Genomic DNA, 22,394 nt, shown 5'->3' with positions numbered 1-22,394 from the left:
AGTATAAATGGACCAATCGACATGGTAGCAAAGTATAACTGGACCAATGAAAGTTTAAGATAGCCTCACGTGCCAAAATCGTGATCTAGTAACCGAGAATAAGATATTTAGGTCATCTCTAGTATTGCCAATTTCGAATTTGATGACACAAACTTAACATGGTACCAGAACTAAGCCTACGTGCGAAAGAAATGGAATTGGTGACCTCGAGGTGAAAGCTCACTTTGTCTTTCAAAGGTAGTTTGTGAATGAGATAAACAAACTAACAAGAATTTTGTTAGTAAAAGAAGCCATCACAAAAACAAGCCAACCATATTTATATCTAGTAATTACATACATTCAAAGGCTTTTTGCCCACTAAATACTAGTAAACACTAGAGCAAACTTACACATATTTTAACTTTTAATACGATGTCAAAGCGATAAATTTACTTCAGTTCTCGATACGATACTGATATCGACCTACGAAAAAACCTTATTTTAGAGCTCGATAAGGTTTAAGCAAAGGAACCAAAGAACCACCAAGGTGAAGAGACATGATTTCGTTCGTCGATCCTATTAAGTTACCATTAATAAAAACAGCTGGTACCGAAGGGTTACACCCAAGTCTTATAAGGGCCTTTTCGATGTCTCTTCCTTGTGGGTCATGATCAATCTCATGAACCTTAGGGTTAACTTGTAGTTCATGAAATAAAATTTTGACAGTATAACACATACAACATGAACTCTTACTGAAAATCACTACTCCTTTCTCTGAAATAATCCTTGTAATTGCTTCCATTTTCCGATCCCAAAAACGAAAGAACTTCTTGAGGTTTACTAGTATAAAGAAGAATCCAAACAGGGAGAGAAACTAAGACAATGTAGTATTGAGATAATATGAGAGAAAGATTAACTCGAATTGATGAAGTTTAAGAGTTTTGAGGACTTATTTATAGAGAGAATTGAGCAAGGAGTATCTTCCCTGTTATTTAGCAAGAATATTGGAATGGCAGCTAGCTGCATGAACTCCTACAATGACAGAATAAAACTAACTGGCATATAGGAGTATTTCTGATCAAGAATACATGAAGTATTGACCATTTTGTGGGTCCGTTTAAAGTTTATTATTGTAAAGATCTAAGCGCCTTTTAGTAGGATGGTAACACGTGTATCTGTCTATTGTTTTAGACAGGATTTGATACCGCTGCAGAGTTTTTCGTTCTATATTTAAGCCATGTGAATTGTTTAAAAAATATGATGTCTAGCTAAGTTTACACATGCAGTAGATCTTTCTCCTTCCTCTCGGGCTTTTTTTTATTCATATCTCTTTATCTTTATTTTGGGTTGTAGAAGTATGTACCCGTGTCCGTCCGGTTAGGACTCAAACTTTGTAACTTTGCTTTTACTAGATGGGTTTATGCTCAAAAAAATGAAAACTCCTCCAAATTGGGTTGTGCCATATAGCAGGGGATTTCCACGTGAACCATATACTCTCCCCCGACCCGTAGATGTTTATTGTTGGAATTATTTATGTGGGGGGCCAATACAACTTTATGTGTAGTTGTCCAACTAAATTGTTTCCTTTGTAGTTTATGTGAAAGTCGAGGAAGATCCGAAGGTGGCAAGTCTGTGGAAGACTTTCAATTAATGGTGTAAATAGAATACATAAAAGTTGGAAAGATGAAAAAATTCTATACTTTTGTTGACCACATTGATATAGAAACAAGATGAGGTTGAGAGTTCTCTGGGACCCAGCAAATGAAATTTATCAATCACAGAATTGAGTCTCTCTGTCCATTTAAATAAAGCTTGGAGATATTTTTGTTCCACACTTTATTCCAATGTCTCAGAAAAGATAGATCAGTTGCCTAAGAGCATGTAAATGTAGTATAGTTTAAGTGAGGAGAAAAATGGATGCAATAATTGTTGTTTCTCTTGTTATTAATCGATAAGTCGATTTCTCTTTGTCTTGGCTTAATTTAGACAGAGTTTCCTTTCTCTAACTTATAGAGAGATAAATAATTAAAGAATAATGATTTATCAATATTCCTTCTTTCAGTTAATGTAGTCGAGGCGAGAATAGATTCTCTTTCCTTAAGACATTTTTACACCCCCGTAACAGTACCAAACGTTAGGGTGAATGCCTTCGGGATACAACGACTAACCTTTCAGAATTTTAAGATGGTACTTCTATATTCTGAAAGCGGACGAACCTTTGTAAGTAGTACGAGCTCTTGGACTGAATGCGGATGATATTTTGGATGCTTCGGAAATTCAAATGTCACTTAAATCTTCTTTTCTTTCTATTTCTAAATGTTCTAGTCTAACCAGAACTCTTAGAAATACTTGCTAATTAGATATTCTAGACAAACCAGAATTTCTAATTGCTTATAAGAGAAGAGAAGAAGAGAGTGAATTGAATTGATGAAAAATGAAGTGAGTTTGGGTGGTATTTATAGGAATTGAGTGGTCACATTGGTTTGGGACACATCTCTAGAGTTTTGGGGACACATCTCTAGTGTTTTGGGGACAAAACTCTTGGTTTTTAGGGACACAACTCTTTGAGAAGAGTTGGTTATATAACTGGGAATTTCGGGTGAATTTTTGGCCATCAGATCTGGCTCAAAAACTCGGCCAGAACTTGATCCATTAGATCAAAACCGAAGCTGTCCCACAGATGCACTAACCGACCGTTAGATGCTAGCCCGGAGCGTGCCCGAATGCGGAGTGAACGCCAGACGTCAGATCTCGCGCAAATCCGCGCGATGAACGCTGGTCGTCCAGATTTGAGCGCGTCCTCTTCGCGCAAATGCCCCTCATCTTAACTTGTCCTTTTTGGCGATTTAGTCCTTATTTAACCGATCTTCGTTCAAACTTTAAACTTGAATTTCTCATTCATCCGGAATCGGATTCGAGTGATTCTTGGCTCTAAATTGAAGAGCTCGACAAGACGAACGCAATGGCGCGTTCCGTTGTTGAGTTTGACGAGTCGGCTCGAGCCAAAATAGGCTCCGATTCCAACAATAATAGTCTTGTGGTCGAACGAAATTATTAACAGAATAAAAAGCAAAAGCGGTCGGTCCCCAAAGGTGCCCAAAGGGAAATGATAAACTGACTTAGAGGGTGACCAAAAGGGTGCCCAAATTTCCTCATTTAGAAACAAAAAGCGGTTCCCACCGTAGTTAAACTTTGAAAAAATCTTGTCTTTTAGTGAATTCTACGTCATGATATCACCCTTTAAGTCACTGTAGCATCTCCCAGACAGAAAACAGTTGAAAATCAATCGTACCAGTGAGACGAGTATGGTGCGTGGTCCTGTACCAAAAGTTAGGTTGGAAACCACTTAATATGAACAGATTCTAACTTACCTATTTCTTTAGTGATAATATTATACTCTTTCTCTCAAGAGTTTGCGACCAACATCTACCTCTTCTTTCTCAATCACAACCACAAAAGTCCTTAAATAGGAAAACCACATATACGATGGACATCTTCTAGAGTGATGGTCGTCTCTTTGAAAAGCATGAGAAACATATTTGTACCACGTCTCTGTAAATGTTGTAAGTAGAACCAATTCCTACTGTGGATTCGAATATTTGACAATGTGAGTCAAACTAGTCTTCCTTCCCTTTCATGACATGTTGATACTCTGTTTCCAAGTATCACACACACTATCTCTCTTTGACGCATATAAGTGTGGGTTGCTATGAGAACCCACAACTACGACAAAGACATCGTTGTGTAGTTTTAAAAGCCACTTCTTCAGAAAAAAAATCAATCCATTTATGTTTAACACAACACATCTTAGGATAAAAAAAAGAGTAAACAATGGTAGCAAATTCAAAATTCAGAAGTAAGCTTACCAGTTTGTTCCATCTTTGGAAGACAAAGTATTTGTGAAGCATTTCAACAACAAAAGATCATATGGATCTTCATAAAAAGGGTATGTCTCATTTGTAGAAGAGGTGAGGTTTCCATGGGAGAGTGTGTGAAACACAAACATTATATATATAGGAGTTGATAAACTTTGGGTGGAAGATAACACTCTCACTTCATTTTCATATGCGTGTTGTAATCAGTAGCTTCAACCATCAATATATATATATGTACATAGTTTATCTTCTCTGCTCTCATGCACACTATTACTTGTCTTTGTAGTTATCATATTGTTTGCATATTACTGCGGTGATAAAACCTTAAGGGTTCAATTAGTTCGCGTAGAGCGGTCTCTAGAAACCAAGCCGAAACCAAACCAAACTGATTTGTGTTGGTCGGTTTTTCGGCCAAACCGAGTCAAACAGTGATTGGCTCCGCCCAAAAACTGTTGGGTTTGGTTCTGCCAATTGTTCCGGTTTTGCTCACCCTTACTTCCCTTTCCCAGACTTCTTTTCGGTAGACATAAAAGCCCTAAAAACGGCGCCAAAATCAAATTCATTTTCGTCCAAAACCCTTTTTCTCTATCTCCACATTCTTACTCTCTTCCTCTCTATCCTTCAAACAAAATCGCCCCAAACCTAAAATGTCAAAATCACTATCGAATTCGGACATCTTCAGTGTTCGAATCGTTTCGATCGATTATTACATGGCGCCTCCCATTACAGACGTTGATATCTGTTATAGCAGTTTTCAAGGTGAAATTGATTTGATTAATGGAGTTGCAAGAGTTCATATTAGGGTTCTTTTTTGTTGAATATCTGATATAACTAAAAATTTTGCAGGTGGCAAAGTGAACGAAGTCCCGATCATAAGGATTTATGGTTCAACTCCTGCCGGCCAAAAGACTTGCTTGCATGTTCATCGAGTACGTTTTATACAATATTTTTTTTCTATTCAATTTTGTTAATTTTATGGAGTGTTAGATTTGTATTCTTTCCTATTTGTGAATTTAGAAGGACTTCATTTTTGAGAGAAAGGGTAGTATTAAGTATTTGTACCAGCAAGCTTGCCCATAGAGAGGTTTCTATTTTGGGTATCAAAAGATGAAACCCTAAATGATCTGAACTACATATTGTAGTGAAAAATGATGAATAAGAGAGCATTTGATGAATGATCGGGTTTTGTGGGTCAAAATTGCTTAGGATCACTTATATAGATGATGATAAAGATAGAGACACTTGGGTTTGATATCAAAAGATAAATCAATCTGCTGTCTGAATGTCAGCATTAGCAGCTTACCAGTATTCACACTCCGTGCGTGAAACATCACAGTTCATCCCTAGGTTCCATGTTGATCCCTTTAAAGTCTAAATATGTTAAATAGTCACCATCAAGTGGTTATAAGTCAAGGTTCTTTGTATTATCGACCCTTCTTTGGAAAAGTGGTTGGGACTCGGAAGAGTAGAACCGTAAAATCATATGTACGAGGAGGTAATTCTTCTAGTGATTGAAAGGGCATTCTAGGATATAGGCGGTGGGTGAATCACAAATAACAATGTTGGATCTTGTAAGACATCAAATTGATTATCTCTGCATGGTTTTGTTTTTGTTATTTTTACCTGTGTTGGTACAACCTACAAGTTAAAAAGATATTAGACACATACAAGTGTATAGAAGGTTTAAACTTTGTCACTATCTTTTGTAGGCTTTACCTTACCTATATGTACCATGTTCTGATATTTCGCTCCAAACACCCGATGAAGGTAATCAAATTGCGGTCATATGACTATACTATTGTTTTTAACATCTATGTGGAACAAAATAGATTTCATTGGGTTGTTTTGCAATTTATTTTAGTTTCTGGTACCTATTCTGGGTGGATGAACCAATTATTAATTCATATTTCATTTTTAATGTAGTTATCACTTTATTTTCACATGATTCGTAATTGTTTTACCTTTACTTTCAAAGTATAGGTGATAAGTATGTAGGCCTGATATCTAGTGCAATTGAGAAGGCTTTAAAGGTACCTTTCAGCAGCTCAGCCCCAATAGACGAAGTTCTGTTTTTTTTTATTTGGTATTCTAACTGTGGAATGTATACAATATTGACATTGTTTCTTTGGACTCTACAGCTTAAAGGCAGTTCCGGATCAAAAAGACAACATGTGCATGGCTGCAACCTAGTTAGGGCAAGGAAATTCTATGGTTACCATTCACCGGAGGAGTTATTTGTAAAGATATACTTGTATCCTGACGGTTATTCTATTTAGCTGTTACATAGAAAGCTAATTGGTTTTGTGGGTATTAACTCGGGATCATATACTTCATTCTATATTTAATTCTCTTTTTGATAGGTTAATTTGGTCTTCTTGTCTTTCTTATTTTTTTTATATCGCGGACTTCCTTGACACAGTTTACAGATATTATCCCCATGAAGTTTCACGTGTTGCTAATCTCCTTTTGGTGTGCAGCTAAAACTTTTCAAGTTTGTTTCTCATGTTCAGGTTGCCTACTTCCTGTATTCGTAAATGAAATCCAACCTGCTTCTTTTGCAGGGTGGTACAATTATGGACAAAGTATTTCAGCCCCATGAATCCCATATTCCTTATCTACTCCAGTTTTTGGTTAGTTGCTCTTGATGTGTAATATATTACTTATTTAAGTGCTGATATCCGATTTATCCCGTAAGGAATATTTCCCCCAAAAACCATTCACAGCAAATTTTCTGTTCGAACTGGTTTTACCCTCAAAACTGCGAGCAAGTTACGTAAACGTCTCACTTTTTTTTTTATCTTGATGTCATTCTTTGCTTCATTAGGCTTACAATATTTGTTGTGAAAATGGATCAAATGTGTCATATTGTTACTAAGTTATAGATATTTCCATTTCATTTTCTGATATTTTTGTTATGACTTAGATGCATGTCGTTTTCTTACTGGAAAATTTAGGTAGACTATAACTTGTATGGAATGGGTCATCTGCATACCTCAAAGGTGAAGTTTCGACACCCTTTACCTGATTCTTTCATCACAAAGGTAGATCATTACAGTGGCCAGTGTAATAATGCCAGAGGGACGAGGAGTGCTATGTCTACAAACTCTCAGGTCAGTTTTCTGACAAAATTTATGTTTATGGAAGAGACGTTTATTTGATGTTTTAATAATTGTTCTGAAAGGATGCTGTGGAAACTTTTCTTTTAGGCAGAACCAAGTCCCGATGCATGTCTAGGATCTCTAGGTGAACGGATCTGGGATTCTTCCACTATTCCTGTGGGTTGGGCGTGGCCATTTCCTACAGAACATGATGACTCAGTTAATCAGCAACTTCACCTTGTCAAACGCCAAAGTACTTGTCAGCTTGAGGGAGATGCAATTGTGGATGGTAGGTGTGACTTTAACTTTGTACCGCAGGGGCCTTCCTGCTTTCCTTCCACTTGAGGTGCTGACATGGTCTATATCCTTTGTGCAGAGATATTAAATCAGCAATTAAAATTGTACTCTTCTCTTTCACAGACTGGACAAGAGGTTAAAATGGTCCAATCACTCATACCAATTTGGAAGGTTGGTAGATTTACCCCTTACTTTGTGTCTCTTTGTGATATATGTGGGGTTCTATTTGTTCTCCAGCTCTTTATGATAACATGTAGTGATGCAGGAAGAGTCTGAAAGAACAGGATTAATTGAGGCGCCGAAATCTCTTGACACTAAACCACTTCCGAAAGATGTTCTGCAAACTTTTTCCTGTGGAGAACTGGAGAATGCACTCTTGGGTTTGTGCGGGGAAACTGAAAAAGCATCATATTCTCAAGATACTCTGTCACAAGAGGCTGAAAATTTTATGCAGTCTATAAGGTCTTTGACTGATTTGGGTAACTTGGTTGACACTGGAGAATATGTGAGATCCACATATCCTGGTGCAGATTTTATGAAGAGCCCTGAAGAAGGAAAGACGGACATGTGTGTGTTTTCAGGAGGATCACCACCGATACAGGATGTAGGTGATGTGGTGCGCTCTGAATTAGGAAACCCAGAAATGGTACTAGATGATGAGAGAGCACTGACTTCTCGAATGACTGAGACCTCAGACCTAAAGGTAACCTCTCCGGCTTTAGAGCTCCTACCTCCCTTCTGATAAATCCATCTTGCTGATCATGTTTATTATAAAAACATTCCTGTATTCCCTTTTTCTCCTAATTTTAGAAGCTCATCTGCTTTGACTCAGGTTTCTTTTTGTGTCAATTCGAGTTCTTGTTGAACAAGTTTACAATTCACTCGGATTCAGTCCTGCTTTAACTGCTTGTTTGCAAGTTATGGAAATCTAAGTGTATCTTTATCAATCAAACACTTTCTCCATGTCATTCATTCTTCATCAACTATACCCTACCCCATCTTTACAAATTTCTTGTCCTAGATCTGAAGTGTCAGCTTTTGTTATTCCGGGTTGTAATGTTAGTAGTATTGCGGTTGTTACAGGCGTCAAATTGTCAAAATATTACGATTGAATTTCTATTCGAAATCCATGATCTGTACATCCGAGGTTGGAAATATAGAATTCTCTAAGCAAGTATTTTCCCTCGAAGAGATACGTGATATGATTTCTTTTTCATTCTTTTGAGTGTCGCTGTTTTTTGCGGTGGAACATTTCTCTCTTGAACATCTAGTCAACGTGCATAGACTCCTTATCTCGGACCATGTATCTCTATCACTCAAATTTAATACATCTCTCGATTCTCGATGTTAGCTATCTAAAATTTAGCTGTTTCGTTGCAAGTTATAATCCTCTAATATCCCCGCAGGCATTTGTAAGATTTTCGCATTTCAGGATTTATGGTAGCAATGTTTGAAAAAAATGGTTGAGGCGTATGTATTTTAGGCCATTATCGAAGTTTGTGTTTTTGAATCCAATAACCTGTTCAGAATTTTTGGTTTTTCTTTTCAATGTTATTTTTGAGTTGTTTGAAACCACTTCAGACTTTATACTAAGTAGAAAAACTTGTTATGCTATGTTCTTACATAATTCATGTCATTTTCTTTAGCAATTCTTTTTTAGTATTTTACGCATCGAGGCGCGCCTCGAGGCACCACCTCTCCTTGTGAGAGCAAACCGCCTTGAGACGTAAAAAAGTATTTTAAAACGTTGATTGATAGTGTACTTCTGTTCTGTATCGTAGAGTTCATTCATTTCTCCCTAACTGTTCTTTATGATGACATATATGTACCTCTTTGTTTTGTCAGACGATAGATAGGGAGACCCTGGGAATTTTGCGGTGGCTTGCCTCGTCCCAAGCTGAAGATGATTTAAACACTGATGATGAACTTGTTCATGAACCGATTCTTAGTCCACATTTACCCACAAAAAAATTTAATGAGGTCTTAGAAAAAGCTAATCTGGATTATGATAGTGAATCCCAAAAAGAATGCCAAGACATTCTAGATTCAGTTGAGCATACCACTTATTACGAGGATTTAAAGAAACGAGCTAAACCCTCTACTAGTCATAATCCTTCACCCGAAACATCATCAGAGTATGTAATTCCACAAGTTGATGGTTCATGTGATGATGACGCTGTTGATTCTATTGGTAACAAATTTGAAGAAAAGACGAAAAACGAACTAGAAGGAACTCCAAACCAGCTAGCACAAGAGATAGGTGTAGGCTTCAGTAATGAGCGCAAAAGGGCGAAAAAGTTATGGGGTTCTTTACCTCTAACCATTGAGAAAAAAGGGGATGATGAAGAGTTATCCAGCCCAACTGATTTATTTTGTTCAACAAAAAGTGCAACATTGGCCAGTTCGTCATCTGAAAATAAAGTTGATAAACTTTGTGATGTCCCAATGTCTGATGATGGTACACCTGTTAGTCGTTTAAAAGATGGAACCAAAATTACTGGGAGTTCAATTAGGGATTCCATGAGGAGAAAGCGATTGTCTCGCATTCAACAATGTGGGACTTCTATAGTAAAAAAGATTCCTATGCAGAAGGATCACAAAGGGGAGAGGTCCTTCAGTCCGAAGCAGCTCAAATTTCATATAATGCACGAAGGGGAACCAATGCCACTCAATGAAACAGCTGTGACATTGGTTACTGACCAACCAGGAGCAGCTCATGAGAAGAGCTCGTTTCCCGTAATATGTTCGCCTGAGGTATGTTTTGGGGGTCATGGAGTTCTAACTTGAATTATTATACTTACAAATATATTAGATACGTGTATGCACAACAGCACAAGAAATCTTGTACTTCCTCCATTGGTAGCCCATTTCAGGACAGTTATAAATAATATGGCAACGTTGGCTTTCAGGCTAGACCAAGTGCTATGCATGTCGGAGCTTCTGTGAAATCTGAAAGCTTAATGACGACAGATCTTTCATTTTTACTTACTCAAAGAAAGGAAGAGATTGAATCTTCTAAATCTGAGATGCAAGACCCTGCAGCATTTCCTGGCATTTACCCGTGTCATAAGTGTGAAGAGTGGAGTAATGTCTGTACAGCTTGTTCTGTTCGTGGCCGTACACTAAAATTTGAAGCCAATGATAAAACATTTATTAAGAAGGGTGCTTCTTTGGATAAAACTGGCGAGGAGGGCTGCTCTACCTCGGATCAGCTACATGGAGTTCGTTCTGATATTAACGAGAATACAAATGATGCATCATATGTGAATCTACCAGAGATTGAGAATTATGTCAGCATAGAGCAAGACAGTCCTACTTGTTTGTCGAGGCTTGGTAGTTCATTGTGCATCCCGTTTACCGGTGAAGGAGACTGTATTGAAATGACCTTAAGGAAGAACCCTCCTACTGCTGTAGACATGGATGTTCAGCCAAGCAAATTGGGTTGCAAACCGTATATACCTGAATGTATGTCAACGAGATTTTTAAATTTATTGTATCGCCAACCTTATTTTGATTGGTATTTGGTAGCCGAAGTCATGATCTAGTTTAATTTTGACTATCAAGCAAGCGAAGGCCACTTTTAATGGTATATATTATGCTTGATAATATGTTTGATAGTTAAGACTTAGCTATAGTTGGCGAATCTTTGCGATTATTGATCGCCTAAATTATGCTCTAGTCTCTTATTCTTGTGTGCAATCATTCGAGTCAATTCGTAGTAAGCAACATAAGTTGAGCAAAAAAGATGACTATTTGCAGCTATATTTGAAACTTCAAGTTGTCACAGTTTTGTGTAAGTCAAAGTTCAAACTCAGTTGAGCTGATTACAGAATTGTTCATATGATAGCTGGGCTGTTTGTGTTTGCAAGAGTAACAGCACTAGCGAAGCCTATGTCTGTCAGCATCTTGTCAAATTTTAGGTTTCCTAAATTTAGGCTATGAAAGGTGTAAATGTTATACTGATTTAAATGTTTATTTACATGAAAGTGTTATACTGATATCTATGAATGCGTTATATGGTTAAATGATAACTGTACGAACATTTCTTTACATGATAGAGCTAGTGAAGAACTTCGCATTACTACATTTTGTACTGTTTCTTACATCAATCGGAGGAGACATTACTGAACAAGTATGTCCTTTTAAGTCTTCACTATTGCATTAAAAGTACATGGAGTAATGGGAGCTTATAGCATTTAAGTGAGGGTCAACTTGCCAAGGCTTTGGTGGAGATCTCTATCAAGAGATTCACTTATGTCCTGTTATTTTGTATATTATTGGTTTAGCTCCTGACTAATAAATTTTATTGTTCTTTTGTTAAAGCTAAAGAACCAGATGAAATTCTTCCATTTTTCGTAGACAATTGCAAGGAGGAGAAACAAGTCCGCAGCGAGTCTCTTCATAACTTTCAACAAGAAACTGTTTTAGGCGTCCCCACTCACTACCAGAATGACGGCTCTTTCTTATACTTACTAACACCTGTATTGTCACCACCATCTCTGGATTGTGTTAAAAAATGGATTTGTGATGTAGCGCCACCAAATAGTACAGAAGATGCTTCAGGTATTGAAGTGTGATGGCTTATTAGTAAGTCATGTCATTTTTAATATTAAACTTCTGCTATCTGATTCTCTAATGCAATGCAGGTACTTTGAGAAGAGACGACCACCACAAAATCCCGGAATTGTCTTCTAAACATAATGATAGTTTAGGGTTTCTAGAGGAGGGGAATTATAATTTGAGTAGGGAGAAGATATTACCTGAGCCCTCAAAATTTTGTGAGGTTTCATCAAGGAGAGAGGGCCATGTAAACTGCGAGGATGGAGCTATTCTTTGCTCTCCAAATGAACCAGACAGCGAAGAAAATGGTTTAAAAGAAAAGGGGCACATGGAAACTTGGCAAGATGTCTCTCAAATTTCAGGCCCAGATAAAAAAACTAAGCTTACTCCTCTTAGTCAAACTGGATTCCGGGACCCTGCTAGTGTTGGTAGCGGCCAACAGCTAACATTACTGAGTATGGAGGTGCAGATTTATCTTCTATCTACCTTACATATATATGCTTTTCTAGCATATGATTTTACATGCACATAGAAAATACTGTGTTGATGTATATGTACATGTCTAGCAGATATATTTCGCTTTCTGTAATTGTGTACACTTTCTCCCGTTTGTGCATCTATTTTAAATAACTACTAGTATTAACAAGATGCACCCTAGGCCCTAGCAAACATGAATTGCCACATGAAGCATTGTGGTTTTGTTCCATCATCCTGAACTTGGCTCCATCATTTGATAGGATTAGAAGGTGACTATTCAGTACATGATTTACACTTATGCAACTGTCAGTGTATTACTCATAGCAGTATCTCATCTAATACGATGGACAATGTCAATTATTATGACACCTCCGTCCCTGCCCGCACACACAAACACACCTGAAAAGGGAAGAAAGTAGAATATAAGTTTTATGTACATTAAGTCATTAACTCAACTTCTACTCTGAGTAACAGGTCCACGCAGAATCAAGAGGAGATCTTCGTCCTGATCCTCGATTTGATGCTGTCAATGTTATAGCTCTTGCAATTCAGGATGATAGTGACATTTCTCTCGAAGCTTTTGTGTTATTGCGGGCTAACGTTGGGGAATCATGTCAGAGGTCAGAGGGCTCTTTGAACTTTATGCTGGGTTCTGGTGGTTCCCTTTATTAATTTTAATGGTAGTGCTAGCAAGGAACGAAACTTCCCGAAATTCGCGAAATGTTTCCTAAAATGAGATTAGGTGCACGAAATAACACTTACAACTATTTCCTGCATAGTTTCCACCGAAATTGTTGGAATTATCAAAATTTCCACCGACATGATGGAAATTTCAACCGACATAATAGAAATCTAGCAAAAAGAAACTGGAGAAACTAATACTAGAAACATATCCCTTCCTTCGTCTTTTTCATCTTCATTTCTCTTAGATCTCTCTTGATTTTTATGTTATGTTTTTAATGATTTTTAAATTTATTTGAATGATTTACGTCTTGACTTAACTGCCTAAATTGATTTTATCTTAGTAATACCTCTGATATAACTGTGTAATTGACGATACATTCTCAAGCTAACATAGTTTGTTAACTATTAACTATTATCAGTAAGAATGTTATCTTTTGGGTGTTATAGCAAAAAAGTTATTCAATTTACCCCCGCAAGTAACTGTGTAATTGTTAATACTCCCTCAAACTAATGGATAATGTTAAACATCATTTTTATGCTTCATTATGGTTTAATAATCTTGTTATACATAATTGCATCATATTTTATCATTTCTGTAGATTTATAAGATTTCCACACTGACCGAAACGTTTCGTAATTGACCGAAATTTCTATCGAACCCGAAATTTCATTCCTTGAGTGCTAGATGGAAGAAAAATTCCTAAAATGTTTTTTGAACCGCAGAGAGAAATGGATATGAACTAGAATTTTTGTGGTGCTTTTATTGCTTATACTTAATCTTTCGCCTGTTTCCATGTTTGTCTGCTTGTGCAGGAATCTTGACGGGATTACTGGTTGTAAGGTGGTAAGTGTCTCTGAGGAGAGACATTTGTTCAACCATTTTATGAAGATAATTAGATCATATGATCCAGATGTTTTGATGGGTTGGGAGATTCAGGGTGCCTCCCTTGGTTATTTAGCTGAAAGGGCAGCACATCTTGGTATAGGGTTACTAAATAACATATCTCGGACACCTACATCTGATACTAAATCTTTAGCTGGGAATTCAGCAACAACTCAAAAAGATGAATTATGTAATCTGCTACCTGAAACATTAATGGCTGACCAAATCATTCTTGAGGATGCAATAATTGATGATGAATGGGGCCGCACTCATGCCAGTGGAGTTCATGTTGGTGGAAGAATTGTCCTTAATATTTGGCGTCTGATGCGGGGGGAGATTAAGCTTAACACGTATACTGTTGAATCTGTAGCAGAAGCAGTACTGAGGCGAAAAATTCCTTTTATTCCTTCAAGAATCTTGGCACAATGGTTTTCAAGTGGTTCTGGTCGAGCAAGATTTCGTTGCATTGAGTATGTCTTACAGAGAGCAAAGCTGAACCTTGAGATAATCGATAAACATGATTTGGTATATTATCTGGTCTATTTGCAGTCTGTGTGCTGTTCTTCTATATTACTTTATGGATGTGCTGAGAAGCTTATGTCTACTAACAATTTAATGCTCTATTCTAGAAGGATAATAAAATCTCGAATTTAAAGATGTCAAACAAAATATTGGATCTACGAGTTCATTTTCTTCCAAGAAAACACAGGGAAAACATTTATTTTTCATATAAGTTATTGTTATTTATTTGTAGCACTGCATGCTAGGAGTAGAACTGAACTTCTAGGAAAACACTAGGGCACGAGTAATTTGATAAGCTTTAGGCTCGATCAATTACTAGGAAATTTTTGAAGAGGAAACCGCCCAAGGGTAAAATTATAATCTAGAAACTGATAGTGATAGATAATCTAATATTCTAAAGTGCGACTTAATATTAAGCATTAACTAAGTATTGATTATTTTGAAAGGCTGTTTTAATTGTAACTCTAGGAAGATGTTACTCAGACCCAATTATTTTTGTTTTGGGCTTATGCAGATAAATCGAACATCGGAGCTTGCTCGTGTTTTTGGCATTGACTTTTTCTCTGTTCTTTCTAGAGGTTCACAGTATCGTGTTGAATCTATGCTGCTAAGGTTGGCACATACTCAAAACTACCTAGCCATCTCGCCTGGGAAGCAGCAGGTTATTGACACTCCCTTATGAACACATGTTACATTACAATTACTGCTACCTTTATTGTCATTCTTTCAGGTAGCGTCGTGGTTAATGGCCGTCCTGCTCTAATAATTTGATATTATTTGTTTGAGATCATCAAATCTTCTGTGACTTCTTCCTGCAGTTGTACTTTGATTTCATTTAGCTTGATATCAAGGTTTTAGATTGGTTTTGATAGTGGTTCAGCTAGGACACATAGTAAAATATCCACTCTTTGAAAGTAGATGTAGTAATTTCAAAGTTTTCAGCTGACTTGGAAAAGGTTCTACTCATTTTTGGCCAAGACACCTCAATGTTAGGTTTACTTGAAGCGAGACATGCACTTTTTTCTTGTATGTCAGCAACGCAGTCCTCCTGGCATTCATTGAACCACCGTCTGTAGTTCACACACTCTTTTCTTATATGGGAATGTTTAGTCTATTAATGGATGTAATATGAGTTGATTTACTGATTTTAGCTCTTTAATGCCCAAAGTGACATATATACGGGAATTTTTAGTTTATCAATGCATGAAAGATGTTCGTAATTGGAAATTAGTTTATATATTGTAGATGGGTTGAACTTATAAATAATTGTATATCTATGGAATTATAGATCATTATATATACGAGCCTTTTAATATATTGGATAATTCAATTAAATCCGACTGGTCCGACATCCCGCCTGGTATTAGTCCCCAGTTGGCCAACTAGTCCACGTTTCCGATGTTTCGAGCTTAGATCAGCCACCTATCACATGTATCAGATACCTATACATCTTTCAGCATCTGTGTTATATAGTATATAGTACATCTGTTAGGGAAATCTAATCAATTAAAGATCCTTGAGAGTTGCTGTGTATTAAGTCAAACTCTTATTGTTATTAGGTGGCTTCACAACCTGCAATGGAGTGCCTACCGCTCGTAATGGAACCTGAATCTGGTTTTTATTCGGATCCAGTCGTCGTTTTGGATTTCCAGTCTCTTTATCCATCCATGATAATTGCATACAATCTTTGCTTTTGTACATGCCTTGGTAAAGTCATACCGTCAAAGGAAAATATACTTGGTGTCAGCAAGTATTTACCAGATCCTCAGATCTTGATGGCTTTGAAAAACCAAATATTGCTCACTCCAAATGGTGCAATGTATGTGCCTTCAGAGGTATTTGTCTCAGTCTTCTGATTCCCTATTTTCCTGAACTAACTCTCTTAAACAAATTGGTTGCCAGTTGAATTTTGTAGACTAGGTAGTAATAATATTGTTGGGGCACTTGGTCCACATCATATTTAGTGGATTTAATGTTCTTTAATTTGAGCATATGTTTCTCTTGGTGTTTTATAGGTTAGGAAAGGTGTGCTCCCCCGGTTACTGGAGGAAATACTGTCAACTAGAATCATGGTGAAACAAGCAATGAAGAAGTTGACTCCTTCACAACAAGTTCTTTCTCGGGTGCGTGATACTTAATTTACAGCATCGTCCTACACGTTTTCCATGATGAATGTATTGTTTATGATGTCTCCGCGTCCACTTACTGCACTTGAGACACCATTAAGTTTTAATCACTTCGAGTGATTAAGCCTTACAGGGTCTTCCTTTTCCCTCATTTTCTTCTACTCCAAACAGCATTGGTTTGCACCAATTGGGTCATTACTCATTACTTCCCACACTTTTATTGTTCGTTGGTGATCTCAAAAGGCAGTAATAAGTAGTGATCTCATAAGTCAGAATTTTCGGGAATATTGAGTTTTCAGATATCATGTAATACCAGTGTGCTACACAGCTTTGATTGGTTAAGGCGAAATAGCTTTGGTTAGAATCCTATGATGACTTGAGCTTTGAAATATGTGGAACACTCTGTTCCACTGTTTCTTTCTCTGTCAAGACAAGGTACCTCGGAGCGCACTTCCCCATATTATGTGTACTTGCATATAGTTATACTAGAAATATCGCTAGTTAATGTATTTGTATGACATAATCATGACCCAGGAAAATAGAACTAAAAGTGAAGGATGCGATGATAAGACAAAAAAATGTCAACATGAATATCCTTGTCTTGGTTTTTCTTAGTCACCATGTTTGACACTCCTTGCCCATGTTGGATATTTGATGTAAAAGTGATGTCAATGTTGTATGGCTTTATGTATATAATATATAAATGTATCTATGTATTAAAGCAGGATATATATAATATACATATACACAAATGTAAATATATGGCTGAAGATTCTTTTCTTTCTTTCATGGCCAGATATTTAATGCAAGACAGCTTGCTCTAAAGCTGATTGCAAACGTAACTTACGGCTATACAGCTGCTGGTTTTAGTGGTCGGATGCCTTGTGCAGAACTTGCTGATAGTATTGTGCAATGTGGTCGTAGAACTTTGGAGACAGCTATCGCATTTGTAAATGCACATGATAAATGGAAAGCCAGAGTTATATATGGTGACACTGATAGGTAATGGTCCATCCAAAAGGACACTTCTAGGGGATTTCGGCGATACTTATTAGTTTTCTCTGAATAGTCAAATGATCTATTGCATTCTTTTCGGTGTCCAGTTTCATACCTGAATTTTGTTAATATTTTTCATTTTGTTCCTTGTTATGAAGATTGAGGATCTCAGGGCAGAAGTAATTTATTTTGTGCAGCATGTTTGTCCTCCTTAAAGGGCGATCAGTAAAGGAAGCTCTCAGAATTGGTCAAGAGATCGCATCTGTGATTACATCCATGAATCCAACTCCTGTTGCATTGAAAATGGAGAAAGTTTATCATCCGTGTTTCCTCCTAACAAAAAAGCGATATGTTGGTTACAGCTACGAGAGCCCTGACCAAGCTGAGCCTTCTTTCGATGCGAAAGGTATTGAGACTGTGCGTAGAGATGGATGTGGAGCAGTATCAAAGATGTTAGAGAGATCACTAAAGCTATTCTTTGAACAGCAGGATATTGCTAAGGTAATTGTCAATTCATCAGCTCTTCGGGAGATTTGTTTGAAACTACATTATGAATGTTTAATAACAAATTAGCTACTCCTTCAAATGGAGAAATCGGATGATTTCTCTGCAATGGATAGCCGAGACTCAGGATAACTTGTTTGAACTTTAACCTTGTCTTTATATACCAATATATATATATATATATATATATATATATATATATATATATATATATATATATCACAGCCTCTTAGTGATGTCAAACCAAGAACAAGAAGAGGAAGTAGGATGAACAATTTGTAGTTGTAGTTCTAATGGGAAAAGTATAGCTGACCTAACCTAGAGCACGATAAGATAGTAACTTAGCGACTCCAACTAAAGTAAAGGAATCCACAAGGGCCAAAACTCTAGGCAACAATTTTCTTATACTACTCGAGTTTAATATGGCTTTCTTAAACAACACAAGTTTTAAGTTTTGTTAGCTAACTTGTATTTTGTATTTTTAATTTGTGATTCTAGGTCAAAGTATATTTGCAGCGTCAGTGGACACGGATTTTAGCTGGCAGGGTGTCTGTACAAGATTTTGTGTTCGCAAAGGAGGTCAGATTAGGTACATATAGGTCACTACCACCAGCAGCAATTGTCGCCACCAAGGCAATGAGAGTTGACCCAAGAGCAGAACCACACTATGGTGAACGAATACCTTATGTTGTTATTCATGGGGAACCTGGGGCCCGCCTGGTTGATATGGTTGTAGAACCATTGGAGCTTTTGCGGATTGATTCCCCTTTCAGATTGAACGATTTGTATTATATAACCAAACAAATAATTCCTGCACTACAGCGAGTTTTCGGACTAGTGGGAGCGGATCTGAACCTGTGGTTCTTGGAAATGCCTCGTCCAGTTAGGCCAACTGTTTCGAAACGGCAGAACCATGTACAAAATGCACAAAGAAACAGAATAGATTATTACTATCTCTCTAAACATTGTGTCCTTTGTGGAGAATTAGTCCAAGCATCAACCCGTATATGTGAAAAGTGCTCCAGCAACGGACCTGCTGCAGCTGCTGCTGTTATAGGTAGAACATCAAAGCTAGAGAGAGATATCCAACACCTTGTTGCTGTAAGTTTTGCTTCTAATCCTCAAACTTTTTATTCGTTTCCTGGCTGTAGTAGTGGTTCAGTACTGAGTAATTTAATAATGTGGTTAATAACTTGGTATATCATTGCATAGTGGAGACGATTTTTACAGGTCCAACCAGTCTGCTTTATAGGGGAAATTTACCAAATCTGTTCTCGTCTATAAGTCACTTCGGCGTTTCTGTTACTTTGTTTTAGATACAAGTTTAAGTTTGATAAACTATATATTAACGATACTACATCTGGGTCTAAAATTGGTTTTTCGTATGAAAACTCTTCCTAGCAAATTATAAGTGTTGTCAGGGATATTTATGTATCTGAAATAAACTTTATGTTGTTTTACAGATATGCTGGCATTGTGGAGGTGGGGACTGGATTGTGGAAAGTGGCATTAAGTGTACATCGCTTGCATGTCCGATATTCTACGAGAGACGAAAAGTCCAGAAAGAACTTTGCTCTCTTTCTGCTGTTGCTACAGAAGCTGGATTCTACCCTACTTGCAATGTTGAGTGGTTCTAAAACAAACCATCTCTGTAAGTTATCACTCTAATATATTATATATATATTACTATGTACACACACACACATATACATGAGGATGTAATCTGTTAAGGTCCAGAGACAGATTTTCTAGGTGAACAGATCCGACAACATATGTCATCATAGTCTCTAATAATTGCTTATGAAATGGGTATAGTTCTTTCTGTCTGGAAGGTAGATAAGGTTGGCTGGTGTTTGTACCTGTAAGAAATGTAAATGTCATTCTTAAGATGGTTTCCGTGAGAACAATAAATCTGTATCTAGTATTTTTTTCTTTTCACTTAGAAATACCGTATTTGTGTTCTATTTGGTCTGAGTTGATGCAGTTGAAGACACCCCAAATATGGTGTTCCAAGTCATTACCTGCATCGGCCTTTGATATGAGAGAGATTGAGTTTTTATTTCAATCATCAGATGGTTTATATCAAAATAGAAATTTCAGTTCATGTTGTTCGATATTCATGTTTAGTCTGGTTGATTGTTTGGGTTGTTATTTCAAATTTTATGGCAAAAAAGAAAATCATTAAGGAGGTAGAGAAACTAATAAATTGAAAAAGGTTAGCCACACGAAAACATACCACTTTTGATGGTCAAGATCCTCGCGCACAGGCTTCAATTGCTCCTCCTCAGCCTCCCAATCTTCGCTTTCAAGCTGCGGTGCTGCCGCGTTCTGGGCCTCAACTGTAGCAAGATACTTGAGTGCTGTTTTTTTTTTCTTAAGGTAAGGTTGGTCGGATCGTTGCCCACCGTCCTATTTCCCATCTCTGCGCCCTGGAGGTCGCCTCTTACCAGTGCGATCATTTCCCTTGGGACTGTTATCAGGCGAGAAACGAAAGCCTGAACGATATGCAAAATTTCTATAGCTTCACTTGTTTTTGGACTTGTGATTGATTTTCTCTCATCTTTAGACTTCAACCCCATTAAACCTGCTAAGAAGACCAAATTCCTCATGGCCTCGAATGAAGCTCCACTTCTCTGTGGATTGTTCCTCCATTATTGCCCCCCTTAGTAAATGTCCATTACTGGAGGACCTCTTTGCTTCAAAAAGCTAACCACCTTCCTTGAAGGACAAGGGGGATTACAACAACTAAGCATTAAGGGGTCAAAGACAAAAACTATCTCATAAACTTCTTTTAGAGTAACAGTCATTTTCGTAATAGCTTAGGCCTCGTTCATTTTCGTAATAGCTTAGGCCTCGTTTAGGTACACCATTGTCTCCCTTGGAAATTTGTTGAAAATCATAAAAATATAATGCTTAAGTTATTGCAAACGTTGGGCTTCTTCTCATGATTTCCACAAAATTATGGTTACTTTTGTTGCCTTTCAACGGAATTTAGTTGTTATTGGAATTCGATGGTGGTAATAAGCTTAGCCCTTTAGTGATTCTTCAAATCCACTCAAAGAGATTTGTAATAAAGCTCCATTATCGGAATTCGATGGTGGTAATAAGCTTGTAGTGCTTCTAGTACTATTTGTTTTTCATTTTCAATTCTCTAGGAAAAATTTCATCGTAGTCTACATTTTACTGAACGTACCTTTCTCATAGCTTCTTTTACGGTTTCCTTTTGTATAAGGTGATTTTATTAGTTACAAAATAAGGTGAATACCGATCTAAATTTACGTACTTTATGGCACTAAAATTGGTAATGAGGTCACTTATGGGTAGAATCATATTAATATGAGTTACCAAACAGGCAATCTTTTGATTGGTTTATACTAACCATTACATTTTTAGAATATGAAATTAAAATTGATGTAATGAGTTGAAGTCGAATTTTAGTATTTGAATATAAACTACATAATTCCCAAATTGTACAAAAGTTCAAGATTGCCGGTGAGCAGTCGTGGACTGGGAGTAGTTGAAGCATTGTCTTGGTTAGTTAGATGAAAGGGGAATCAAATACTCCCACATATACTCTGATGTAACACATTACATCATGGGGAATCAAATATCACAATTTTCTAGTAGTAGTTAGTAATTAATCATTGGACTTCTATTTGAACCGCTTGCGAGCGAAACAAGAATTTCTCTCCCCTTACATGTTTAGTCACGTGTAGAGAAAATCTTTGTCCCTCTCAAGACCGTTCAAGTGGGAGTCCGAGGAAGGGGTCATGTAAACTTTTTTTTTTTTTGTTAAGGGGGGTCATGTAAACTTGGTGTATAAAATAAAAATTGATTTTTGTAGGAAAAGTTATGTTGGGAGTAGGGGTGGGAATTTTGCCCATGAACCCGCACCCGTCTACGGGCACCCGAGCCCACCGAGGACCATGGACGTCCGTGCCCATCGCGGGCATAACCCGCCCAGCCCGCCAAGTTTTGGTGGACGGGCATGGGTTAAAACCTCTACCCGCGCACCCGCCCATGCCCGTACCCACTTAACGTCGCCCAATGATAACCAATCAAATTACATCATCTTTTTGGGTTGATGAAGCCCAACATTCCATGTTGCTAGGCCTAGTTAAGACGGTAAACAATATATTTAAGGACAACCATACGACGAATGCATTGTTTTGCAATGACCCAAGAGAATTCCTAGTAGGTTATTGAAGTAGTGTTTGACTTTGGAGGATCAAAGAGAGGGATAAGTTTGTATTATATTTCATGAACATTCTTCATTAGTTATTAATGTGAGATTAAATTTCTAAAAAGAACAACAAAAATAATGTCTAATTTTAATCTCAAATTGCCTCTTTAGAATTAGGAGGTGTTTGGAGACTTTATAAAAAAAGAGATG

General features: G+C 37.2%; 1 protein-coding gene, 1 long non-coding RNA gene and 1 pseudogene across 9 annotated transcripts; 1 reads left to right on the top strand and 2 right to left on the bottom strand.

Annotated features, from left to right (window-relative positions):
• Nucleotides 1-293: 293 nt before the first annotated feature.
• On the bottom strand, nucleotides 294-862 carry LOC147534032 (glutaredoxin-C13 pseudogene; annotated as a pseudogene). The gene has a single exon (XR_015227475.1). The product of XR_015227475.1 is annotated as a glutaredoxin-C13 pseudogene (transcript).
• Nucleotides 863-4,009: 3,147 nt separating this feature from the next.
• On the top strand, nucleotides 4,010-19,947 carry REV3 (recovery protein 3). Of its 7 annotated transcripts, none has more exons than XR_015227472.1 (24): nucleotides 4,010-4,613; nucleotides 4,701-4,783; nucleotides 5,564-5,621; nucleotides 5,835-5,884; nucleotides 5,993-6,105; nucleotides 6,281-6,323; nucleotides 6,416-6,484; nucleotides 6,809-6,964; nucleotides 7,061-7,241; nucleotides 7,329-7,420; nucleotides 7,515-7,952; nucleotides 9,095-10,003; nucleotides 10,159-10,714; nucleotides 11,609-11,812; nucleotides 11,896-12,272; nucleotides 12,761-12,906; nucleotides 13,784-14,378; nucleotides 14,890-15,036; nucleotides 15,935-16,210; nucleotides 16,391-16,498; nucleotides 17,298-17,503; nucleotides 17,656-17,998; nucleotides 18,500-19,102; nucleotides 19,465-19,947. XR_015227472.1 is itself a non-coding variant. In XM_086647033.1 (24 exons), exons 1-24 carry the CDS (start codon nucleotides 4,502-4,504, stop codon nucleotides 19,636-19,638), a joined length of 6,000 nt encoding a protein of 1,999 aa, XP_086503159.1. In that variant the 5' UTR covers nucleotides 4,010-4,501; the 3' UTR covers nucleotides 19,639-19,947. The 7 variants fall into 7 exon arrangements, 5 of the variants coding, with proteins under 5 accessions (XP_086503159.1, XP_086503158.1, XP_086503162.1 ...); XR_015227471.1 differs by having other exon boundaries at nucleotides 11,573-11,812; XM_086647033.1 differs by having other exon boundaries at nucleotides 17,695-17,998.
• On the bottom strand, nucleotides 18,769-20,577 carry LOC147534030 (uncharacterized). The gene is made up of 2 exons (XR_015227473.1): nucleotides 20,238-20,577; nucleotides 18,769-19,146 (listed from the first exon to the last, which is right to left on the bottom strand). It is a non-coding gene; the product is annotated as an uncharacterized LOC147534030 (long non-coding RNA).
• Nucleotides 20,578-22,394: the final 1,817 nt, after the last annotated feature.

Source organism: Eschscholzia californica, unplaced genomic scaffold (assembly GCF_041429995.1).
Source record: "Eschscholzia californica isolate CP2 unplaced genomic scaffold, dmEscCali1.0.p SCAF_6, whole genome shotgun sequence".
Taxonomy (NCBI): Eukaryota; Viridiplantae; Streptophyta; class Magnoliopsida; order Ranunculales; family Papaveraceae; genus Eschscholzia; species Eschscholzia californica.
Note: the sequence above shows the minus strand (reverse complement) of the source record. Positions and strands in the feature narration are given on the sequence as shown.

What these genes read in the sequence shown, in the direction of transcription:
- REV3 (XM_086647032.1), top strand. Translation starts at nt 4,502, where the DNA reads ATGTCAAAATCACTATCGAATTCGGACATCTTCAGTGTTCGAATCGTT. An exon ending in TTATTTGTAAAGATATACTT is followed by an intron (nt 6,106 to 6,280) that starts GTATCCTGACGG and finishes CACAGTTTACAG; the next exon opens with ATATTATCCCCATGAAGTTT. An exon ending in TAACATTACTGAGTATGGAG is followed by an intron (nt 12,273 to 12,760) that starts GTGCAGATTTAT and finishes TCTGAGTAACAG; the next exon opens with GTCCACGCAGAATCAAGAGG.